Source organism: Anthonomus grandis, chromosome 2 (genome assembly GCF_022605725.1).
Source record: "Anthonomus grandis grandis chromosome 2, icAntGran1.3, whole genome shotgun sequence".
In the NCBI taxonomy this organism is placed as follows: Eukaryota; Metazoa; Arthropoda; class Insecta; order Coleoptera; family Curculionidae; genus Anthonomus; species Anthonomus grandis.
In genome coordinates this window covers 37,426,543-37,438,104 of record NC_065547.1, presented here as the reverse complement: position 1 = coordinate 37,438,104, position 11,562 = coordinate 37,426,543, and the positions used below count along the sequence as shown (strand labels likewise).

General features: G+C 31.9%; 1 protein-coding gene across 1 annotated transcript; it reads left to right on the top strand.

The window, feature by feature from the left end:
* The first annotated feature begins 124 nt into the window (after positions 1-124).
* Positions 125-10,181, top strand: LOC126733446 (odorant receptor Or2-like). Its single transcript, XM_050436755.1, has 6 exons — positions 125-328; positions 3,529-3,856; positions 4,937-5,036; positions 9,412-9,510; positions 9,561-9,716; positions 9,962-10,181. The coding sequence occupies exons 2-6, from the start codon at positions 3,705-3,707 to the stop codon at positions 10,004-10,006; spliced, it is 552 nt and encodes a 183-aa protein (XP_050292712.1). The 5' UTR covers positions 125-328; positions 3,529-3,704; the 3' UTR covers positions 10,007-10,181.
* The last annotated feature ends 1,381 nt before the right edge of the window (positions 10,182-11,562 follow it).

Sequence of the window (11,562 nt, the reverse complement as noted above, 5' to 3'; positions counted from 1 at the left end):
TTAAGAAACACTTACATTCGGGTTTGATGCAAACCGGAAAATGTGTACGTGGCAACATCGCGTGAAACAGCTGTTACTGACAGTTTGAGGTTATATTTTATTAGTCGATATTGTGGTGTTTACATTCGTTTATTCGTTCGTGCAAAGGCCAATAAGTACTTGTTATTACCTTTTAACTATTATTGACAACAAAAAGCTTGATATTGATAGCTTGTTGCACCCGCCCTTTAAAAGATATACAAGTTTAAATTTCTCAAAGAAGTAATTTGCTAACGTTGTAACACTTTATTAATAGTAAGAAGAAACCAGAGGGAAATTTTAATCAATCGTAAGTAGGTTTATATTCTAATTTGATTTTAAGTAAACGTTGACTCAATTTGGTTGCACCCGCGATGGCGATTTTACGATCGCGGGTGCAACCTATTTAACTATAAATATTATCGCATATCATTTAATATATTTTATAATAAAGTAACCAGGCAACCTGATTAAGAGGAAAATAATAACTTAAACCTTGGTGAAAGTTAATATTTTGCTCTTTTTTTATAGAAAAAATGGATAAGAGGTCAGAAGAACCACAGAAAGAAACTGCTTCGCAGAAATATAGGAGAGAATTAAAAGAAAATGCTGAACTTCATGCAGACCATCTTTGAAGAGAAAGGGCTCGTGATTCGAATCGAAGAGAAGCAATGAAAAGAAAAATGGAGACAGATGAAGATTTGAAGTTGTTGGCTAGAATCAGATCTAGAGAAAGAATGCAGGCGACTAGAAAGCGTCGTAAAGAAGAAAAAAATAAAAAAACAGGTGCTAGCTACAGTAGTCCTCGCACATTGGGAAAAGCAGTAGCAAAAGTGAGGCGTAATCTACCAGCAAGCCCAAATAAAGCAGCGCAAGTTGTAAAAAAAATAGCTGCTAAATACCAACTTGCTGTATCTGAAAACAATGACTTCGCTAAAAAGCCTTGGAAACTGACAGATGAAGTCAAGAAAAAGATTTGTGATTTTTTTGGCAGGGACGATATGAGCAGACAAATGCCTGGAATAAAAGATGTAAAATCCATAAAGTCAAATTCGGGAACAAAGTTGAGAATCCAGAAAAGAACAATGGTTATGAGCATCCGAGAGGCCTTTGAACTTTTTAAAACCACTTACCCGGACACATCGATTGGTAAAACTCTTTTTTACAAAGAAAGACCGGCTCACATTCTGCCTATCAACGATACGCCTCATAATGTATGTGTATGTACACCACACTCAAATTATATTAACCTTCTTCTCGCAATTTGAAAATATGCAACAGACTTCCCAAAAGCAGACCGAGAACTGCTGAACCAGGTATCATGTAGTGTGGATAATGAAGATTGCATGTCCAACAGTTGCGATGTTTGCAAGGAATCAAACATTTGGGATATTACCGTAGATTCAAATCCTAGTGTTAATTGGAAAGCATGGAATTTTCTGCACCAGAGACCAAAACAGATCGTAGTTAGCAAACCTTTTGATGCAGCGCTAGATGAACTACGTGATAACACCGCTAAATTCAAGCTGCATTTTTTCATTAAAAATGTTCAGTCCGAGTATTTTCAAAATGCAAAACAAAACCTAAGCAGCGAGAAAGCCGTTATACAAATAGACTTTGCCGAGAACTATGGGCTTGTCAGTCAAGACGAAATACAATCAGCACATTGGACTCATGGGCAAGTTACGCTTTTTACGTGCTGTATTTGGACTTTCGACAAACTTCATTCCGTGGTCATAGAAAGTGATGAATTAAACCATAGTAAATACACAGTGTATCTCTTTCTACAGAAAATTTTTGAGTACATCAAGTCAATTAACGACAATATTAAATCTATATATATCTTCAGCGATAATTGCGCATTCAAGAATTGGTATGTAATGGCAAGCTTAAATACACTCAAAGTAGAACATGGATTCACTCACCTCGAATGGAACTTTTTTGCTGCCTCACATGGCAAAGGTGCTGTCGATGGAATCGGGGGAAGTGTCAAAAGATCAGTATGGATTGCTGTGAAGTCCCGAAGAGCTATCGTAAACAGTGCCCAAGAATTCTATGACCTTGCGCGCAGTCTCTCTACCAACATTTATTTTATATTTGTATCTAAGGAACAAGTTGAAGCTAAAAAGGCTATATTAGATAAGAGTTGGGAAGGGCTGAAGAATATACCAGGCATTCAATCAAAACATTTCTTCAAATCTAAAGAGGGCAACAGCATAACTGTGTCGCGAACTTCTCAGTCTCTTGTCCAGGACACACTGGTTTTAAAAGCTGTCTCAGAACGGGAAAGTGATTTGGAGGATGAAGATTTAGAGCCTACACTTCTACTTTCAGCAGACAAAGAAACTCTGTGCTCTGATGTTTCTGCCACTGCTACAGAAAGTTATTGGGACGATAAAGATTTAGAACCTCTCATACGTTTGGTTCCCGACAAAAAATTGTGTCCTAATGTATCTGTGCTTTCAGCATCTGATCAGACAACATGCTTCACACCACATAGGACAAAACTCAGCGTTTCCGATGTTTATAGTGAGTCCGATGAGGAATCTTGGGAAGATGAACCTCCGACCACGTCTGTTGCCTCGAGATTACCAGCAGAAACATTTCCTGAAAGTACGAGTAGTGCTGTCACTGGTCTCTTATCAAAAGACATTTGCGCTGGTTCGTATATACTGGTACAGCTGCCTTGTAAGTCTGGCAAAAATGTTATACAATATCGCTATGTGGGTGTGTGCCAGAGCGATATAGATGAAGATGGAGACGTTAGAGTACAATTTCTGAAGAACTAAGTTTATAAGACGAATATTTATATTTTATTTAATGTTTTGCTATAATTTGTTGTCAAAATATAGTAATACATCTTATGAATATTTTTTGTTTAATTTCTGAAACCCAGATCTATGTACCTAATAAGAAATGTATGGGTCTTTCAGAAATTATTTGCGTACTGCAAATAGAAAAAAATTATAGATAAAGAATGGAGACAAAAATAGTCCCAATTTAAAGCTTTTTCTATCTGAGCACTATAGTTTCCAGATAAACCATACATTTCCCACTAATTTTAAAAGCCCGATATAGTAAAGCAAAATTCAAGTTTTGCGCCACAATGATATGGTGAATTTCCCGCTGTAATAATGTCACAAAGTCATTTTCGTTTCGGTTAGTACTATTCTCTGATATGCAGAGAGTGTTTTATTGGCTCCTATGGGAATTTCCCATCTAGAAAATATTAATGTATGAATTTATTAAAGGACAATTACATGAGCGGTTATGTTTACATTTTAGTTAAAGGAAATATAAAACCTGTATCTATCAAAGTCAAACTAAAGCGCTTACGAGTATTTTTTTCTCTAGTTAGAAGGGGCTATACAATTGCCTATATTAAAGGTAATAACAGGATTGCATCTCGCAACTTATAGATGACCTATTTTATTGTCTTTAAAATTTGAATCGCAGAAAAAATTCAACTCTAACTTTAATTCATTTAATTTTAATTATTTTTCTTTTTAGGCATAATAGGAGATCAAGAACTGATAAAATACAACAAAGCGAACAACGACTCTCTAGAATCGCACTTTTGGTATCAATTTTACTTTCCGGGAAATAAACTTGATCATTTGGTACCAGTTTATATTTTAAACTTAATTTTCACTTACAATGGCATATTATACAACAGTATAACCCATATGGTCGTGGTGACTCTTTTCGTTTTTGCTGCTTCGCAACTCCGTGTACTGAAGATACGTATCAGCAAATATGGGCAGGGCAGAGATATGAATGATGAGCAGAAAAAAGTGGTTTTGAAGCAGCTTATCGCTAAGCATTTATATTTAATTGGGTAAACACATATTTATATCAATTTTCCTTTTTTTCTTGTTATGTTATAGGAATAATTATTTGCTTGTGGACAGCAAAATATAAAAAATAGAGTGTATTTTAGGTAAATCGCCTGCTTTTAAATGAAGATTTTAAAAATATTTTTTTTCACTGCAAGGAATTTTCAAAGTTGAATCATTTATTTTAACTGCTTATACGACTAAAAGTCAAAAGAAGTTGATATTCCAAAAATCACCGATATAAGAGTTGCATAATAAAATAGATAGTAAAACAAAAGAAATTTGCGAAAATAGGAATGTGAATAAACACATTTTTTAATATTCTCGGCAAACTCCGAGTAAATTCCATTTTTTGTTCAAGTACACTTATCGTGAATAAAAATGTATATTACTGTATGCTTTTCAGTACGAATCTCTCATTTGATCAGTCGTATAAGTCTCTTAATAGTGAGTATTTAATTTGTCTAATTTTTTTTTTCGAAAAATAGTAAAGTGTGGTTGACAAAAACAATATTATCCTTATCATTATCAACAGGTGTAAGCGTTCCAACCTGAAAATCATCCTAACATTTGTATGCTGTCAGTTGCTTTTAGACCGATATGGCAAAAATGAAGAATTAACGTAATTGATTTTGGCCATATTAACACGACATAGAGTGCAAAATTTCCATAACAATCATTTTTGTGTAATAGAGAATTTGCATGCTATAAAAAGATCTAGTTTTCAACATTTTCATTAAATATTTGGGCTGACGTAGTAAATGGCATGCCTATTGAACCCCTAATACTTTTTTCCACCTCGACGACGAAATTTATTTAGATTTTCTTCGATACAATCTGCCACAAATATTATAAGTTGTCCCTCAAATGAGATATCATCTATACTTTGTTTTTTCTTTTTAAAAGTATATATAAAATATTGTACACGCAATATTTTGCCTAAAAAAATATCGATTGACAAAAAATACAAGTACCAATTTTATTTTTTAAATTAAATTTTTTTATATACCCTCTTAAAGAAATTAATTTCCACTTAATTTGGGTAAAAACAGCCTATAAAACTTATTAATGTTTATTTTTAGATTTATAAAAAACCTGAACAATCGCACAAAGTACATTTTACTAATGGAGTATCTTTTGAGTTCCGTGGATTTATCTTCTGTGGCTGTAAATTTGGCAAAGGTAACTTATGTCACTTTCCTACATGACATGAACTTTTCTTATTTACAGGATGTCCCATTTTGGGTACTTTTACGGAGTATCTCCTTTATTTTTAACGTTAACGGAATGCGGTTCTCGCGACAGTCTGCTACTTTTTTGTGAAACTAAAGATTCCGTTAACAAAATATTCATAGTTTTTAAGATATAGGGCATTTTTGAAAATATTTTCTTTTGGGATTCCCTCATAGCTCCATTATCCTTTAATTTATCGAAAAGGTAAAATAAATTTCGTATAGATCTTTTTCCGTAGAAACCTACTATATTTTATTAAAGCACGTTTTAAATATTTAACAGTAAGTTTCTAACTACAGTTTTATCGTATTAACTAACAATAAAACAGACACAACTTTATTAAAAAAAAGAAAAAAACAATTTTTAAAGGTGATGTTCAAAATTACGTGCATTTTCTTTAACGCAAAATTGGCACAACGTTGTAATTCTTTAAATAGCAATAAAAAGAATCATTGGTCTCCTTCGCAGATTTTGAAAGGTTAAATGAATTTTTTGCCTCGAAGTTCTGCCGTCATATCTTGTTTTAAGTAGTTAATCTTGTATATATCTCCAGAAAAAAATCCAAAATTGAGTGATCTTGAGTGATCCGTGCAGAACATCTAGCAGGTCCTTTGGTACCTATCCATCTTTCACGAAAGTTATTATCAAGAAACGCCCTTAAGAGCCTAGAGTTGACTTGGTGCATCATCTTGATGCAATTAAACAGCATTATTATATTAAGCTAATGAAATATTTTGGAGTGGTTCTGGAATAACTTTCTTAAGGATTTCTAGCCTATTGCTATAGGATCTCGTTCAAAAATCCTATAAACTATTTTTCTGCCAAACTAAAACATGACACTCCCAACTCCGAAGCGTCCCTGTTGTGTATTCTTAAATATTAAATGCGCATTTTCTGGATATCAGTTTCTGGTATTTTAACAATTCAAAATGTCCGCATTTGAAAAAGGCATTCGTCTGATAAGATAAAAAGTCTTGCAAATAAATTCATAGCATCGACTTGCTGCAAATACCACTGGCAAAATAGTTTCATATGGTTACACTATATGAAATTTGTATGGATAAAACATGGATATATTTTTTTCAAGATCCATTGAGCATCAGTTTTTGGTACACCAATTTTTATCTCTTCTTCTCCTGTTTTCTTTGTTATACTTACATTTTAGGATCCGGGTGAACAAAGGATCCGTTCTATTAAACTAAATTTGCTTTTAAAGCAAACAAATATCTCTAAAAACGGTTCAATAACAATTCTTTGGTAATCTACCAAGCCAAACTTATATAATGATATTATAGACTATCATAGCCATAATAAATAGCTTACTTAGCTTCGGAAATATAATTATAAAGAAGCTTCGGTCTTTCAAATTTTCATTACTCTTCATTTTTATACGCTGCAATTATTCGAAGAACTTGATAAATATGAATTAAATAAAAAATCCGACGTAACGAAAATAAACTGGTTCTGTCTGTTTTATTTCTCATGATGCATTACTGTCAAATTATGCATTTAATTTTAGAAAATTGTAATTTTTTTGCCTGTTAACGGCAATTTTAGTTTAACGAAAAAGTAGCACACTATCGCGAAAATCGCATCCCATTACTTATATTTGAGATACCTCGCAAAAATACCCAAAACGGGAAGCCCTGTATAGAGAGTTGGTAGGTAAGTAATTTAGTTTAACCCTATTTTACTTATTTCTATTTTAATATAAACTCTTATGGTTTTGGTATATTATACTAGAATATACAGGTTCGGGAATCGTTAGCTACGCCTAGATAAGTGCTTAAAGGTGAAATATGGCAACGCGCTCGCATGCATTTCGTGCGCTCTGCTACTCGCCTGGTACGTCTTTGTTTTTCAGTACGACATTAGTAACATCTACATTTAATAGGAATAGCTGTATTAAAATATTATGCAACAGTTTAGGCATTTCTAAAATATTTTTCTCTAGCAGGCTTTTTATATATAACCCATGTATAACCCACATAGAATCGCGTATTGTATATTGAAAATTAAAGCGTTATTCTAAGAATAATAAAAACTCTGATAAAAGCAGAAAAATGTACTATTAAAAATAAACTTAAGAAAAAAATTAATTCTTTAACTAAAGGTTTAAACAGAGCTGCTTCTTTGGCTAACCAATAGTTAGTTAGTTAACCTAGTTAACTCATCATAAAAGTCATTTCGTACTTTCATTCTTCTTCAAAGAGTTTCTGATGAAACGGAATAGACACATTTATCAATTTTTTCTCCCAACTTCTTTAAATTTATTAGCCTATTAAATTTGTGTTTGCAAATAGTCTCCTTCAAATAATCCCAAAAATAAGTTGGACCTTTGGGTACACATCTAGAGATCTAGCACTTCTAGCAGGTTATTTAATATCGCCAGTTCCACCAATAAAAAACACTAAGAAAAAGAGGCTTAAGAAAAACTTGGTTTTGCGGCAATTCAAGGTATTTTTAGGCATTTAGTGCCAAACTTTCAATTTTTGAGGAGACTGAGTACGGAATTGAACACGTCTTAATAGGCTCATTTTCTCGAGAACAACGGAATATCGAACAACGGAAATATTGGGTTTCTTATATTCTCTGGAAAAGGAGATTAATCTGAAATTAAAATATTTCATTCTTCCATCATGGTTTCACAAAATTTCAATCTTCACCACTGAGCTTCGAAAATATCTCCCGAGTTTTGGAATATTTCAAACCTTGGTGCCCATTGTTGTCTAAATACTAATAAAAGTGTGTAAATATTCCATACCCAGTTCCTCTCCAACACTTCCACCTGATTCTATTAAATTCGCTTCCAGGGTACTACAAACCATTTCTTCCAGTCGTTCTTGCTCCTGTATCCTTTTGATATAATGTTCAATCATTATCAATAAATATAACTATCGAAATAATTTCAACTATTACCACGGTTATTATTCTTATTATTATTGCTCTACCGTCACTTAGCCTTCTTTACATTTCAGGTGACATCTCAAACCGTTTATTCAAACTTAATGTTTTAGAGCAGTTGAACTTAAAATTACTTAATGCAGTTAAAAAATTAATGCACTAAATAGAAAATTATATGCATTTGAAAGTTTAGTATAATTCAAAAATGAAAAAACCATTTTTAACAGTTTTAGTTTTAATCTTCTCGAAGATGTTAACGAAACATCAAATAACAAAGTTAATGAAATCCGTGTCGAAAATGAAAGAGTTTTGGTTAGTGGTAAAAATGTTTTGTGATTTGAGTCTCACACTAAAGGTTCCTATTAAAGCCTATAGGACAACTATGAAGGCTATTGGCAACTGATACTGATTAAAAAATCTAGAATTTGACGCATATATGTATAATTCTAAGAAAATAATTTATAAAAAAATCGTCTAATTGGAGCATTCAATTGTACCAAATTTGAAAAAAAAATTCAGCTGACGTTATCCATTGATGACTTGTTCCATCTTGAGGAGTTAAAATTAACGGTACTTCTGGTTATTTCAATGAAACAAATTTCAATTACAATTGCACCGGATTATTTTATGGACAATGCTCAGAAGTTTGTGTAGGAAATAATTTAATTATAACAAAAGAATTATTTTTTGATCTCTTTTTAAAAATTTAGGTTAATAGGTTATTCGAATAACATCCAACATCTTCTAGTGTAGCATGCATGACAATCTGAAAGACAAAAAGATTCAAAATTGAAAATCACCTTTGAATTGTTATTCGCAAGAAATTGGTCTTTTTTCAAATGTAATTAAAAACAAATTCTTACATTGTCCTGCTAAATTGCCTCCATAAAACGATGAAATAATTTGAATTCTTACGGAAGGAGTATAAATAACCATAAAAAGTTGAGAAAAAACTAATAGCGATTTAAAATCAACAGTACAGCGTGCAGTCACACAATAAAATGAAGCAAGCTGTTAGTATTATTGCTGTTATGTAAATTAATTAAAATATTTAAACAGCAAATACCTATCAGAGGATTAAAGGCGGCCGCTTATCGATGAAAGGAAGCAGTGTTGAGATTTATTTTGCTGTGTGAAAATTATTCTGGATAATCATAGAATGTAAAAATGTGTAATGTTTAATTCCCCAACCTGTATACTAGTTTCACTAATACACCAATATAAACTTTAAGCAAAAACGTGTTTTTTGTTAGTATTTTAATGGGACTTATTACGTCAATAACTTCTAGATACAAAGTGTTCTTTCTTATCCAAAGATATTGAACTAGACTAAGGTTTTAGCATTAAATAATTATAATTACTTAATTTTCATTTGGCAAATCACCTTCCAAATATCCTGTACATTTTTAATATTTTTTAGGAAACAACCATACAGACTATTTGGCATTTTATTTTTTTCTTATTGCTGTTCTTGCAAATAATGATCATGGCCTGGACTACGAATGAGGTTAAACTTCAGGTACTTTTAAGTGAAATCGAAGCAATATTTTTTTAAAAGCTTTATTTTAGAGCGTGGCAATCGCAGACGGAATTTATAATAGCGATTGGTACACGTTAAATAAGGAAAATGCCAAACTTATTCACATAATGATTCTGAGGGCACAAAGACCATTAGTCTTGACCATCGGGCCATTTGGTCCGATGACGACTGAAACTGGAGTCAAAGTAAATAGTTTATTTGCTATACATATATGACTATCCCTATTACTATCTGAACTTTAGAATTTTTGTAACTGTTATTCCGTAATTATTAAATTATGCACATCGCTTAAAATAATTCTTAGTCTGCTTTCCTATTTTAAGTAGTATAGAGGGTATTAAAATGTAAATGGAAATACTCTATTTTTTTTAAACTAATGTTATTCCATAGGGTATCTCATATTTTAATGTAGATTTATTTTTTTTTTTAGATTTTAAAAGTGGCTTACTCCTACGTCAGCATAATGAAGCAATAATTATCAATATTCAAAATATTCGCTTAAACACAGCATGGCTATAGAATTTTTTTAAAATGGGTTGAAAGTACCATTGTCTAGCACATCAGGAGTGAATTTTTATTGTTTAATACATATGAACTTCTGCAGTAGAAAATACAAATACACCTGCATTTAATTGAAATATACTATACAACCTTAATAGTACTTAAATTATTTATTATTTTTTAACCATATTAATACAATAGTCTAATAATTGTTTTTAAGCTTTAAACGCAAAATGCTTCTGTTAAATAAATTCGCCGAACAGTTTTTTATGCTTGCCCAATTAAAAGCTGCTTAAATTAAATAAATAGTTTGAGTGAAAACTGGAATTACTCAAGCGGATCCAATTTAATTAGTTTTAAGAGCAAAGTAGGAAAGCCAATTGAATGAATTCAGTGCTTTAACAATCCTAGTTAGTCTTCTTAGAGAAATATTAAATAGATTTAAATTTCGTCAATTTTTTAATAGAACGCAATTTATATCAAACATTTTTGTAATAATAATAAGCTTTTCGTGAAGTAATGATCCGTTTAAGAATTCATGTCTTTAATCAATTGGGATATACAGGATGGTCAGTCCAGTAAGGTTTAATGCTTATAATGTGAACATTAAAAAAAATCTCGGATCGGTATACTATTGTTTTCAGGAAGACAAATTTACATATAAATTCTATCAGCCAAACTTCAACCCCTTAGCGAAAGCTGCATTTAAGGGATATGTTATAAAACATTTTTTAAATTGAATTATACCGAAATGCCGAGTGTTTGTGGAATCCACGGGATAAAAGTATAAACACCTTTACCAAAAAAGGATTTATGTGGGAAAATATATAATGGGGTTGGCAATGGTGCTAGTGCTGGTATACTTAGAAGAAAAATGATAAGCTTGGCGGCACAGTTTTACAGAGAAAAAAAGAAATATCATTACAGCAACAAGGTTCACATTTGTATGTGCAGCTGTAATTTCTGTCAGACAAAAATGCAGTTTGTCCTTGCACCGAATAAGGCTTTTGTAAAATGTAGATATTCTTTTATGTTTTCATTAAAATAATATTACTTTAATAGTCCTTTTACCATGTACAAGTCCCCTTGGTGATATAAATAAATCTGCGAACTCTTGTTAAATATTTTTAGCTGCACTTCCTGGATTACGAGTCTGCTTCTGTAATCACAATTTTAAGATTGATAATTCATTTATATCCGTTCGATGATTTACTGGTATCTTTATCTTCAGTATTAAATATACCGGATGCAGCATAAGTGTGTTTTGAAAGCTGACTACGGTTAAAAAAATATGCAAACACACAACTGCGGTAATTTTTTTGTTTTTCAGGAGCTAAAGGCAGTGGTTTTCTGAGTATTCTGAATACTACTGATATTGTTCCAAATATATTTTTTAAACTCTTCTGGCCTTCGCGAGATGGTTATTAAATATTCTTACTTATATTGTTTGCACTTGCTACTACATACAACACTGAATTTATATTTTTGTTTTATTAAATAATAAAGCTTAAGACAAGTCAGCAGGTTTGG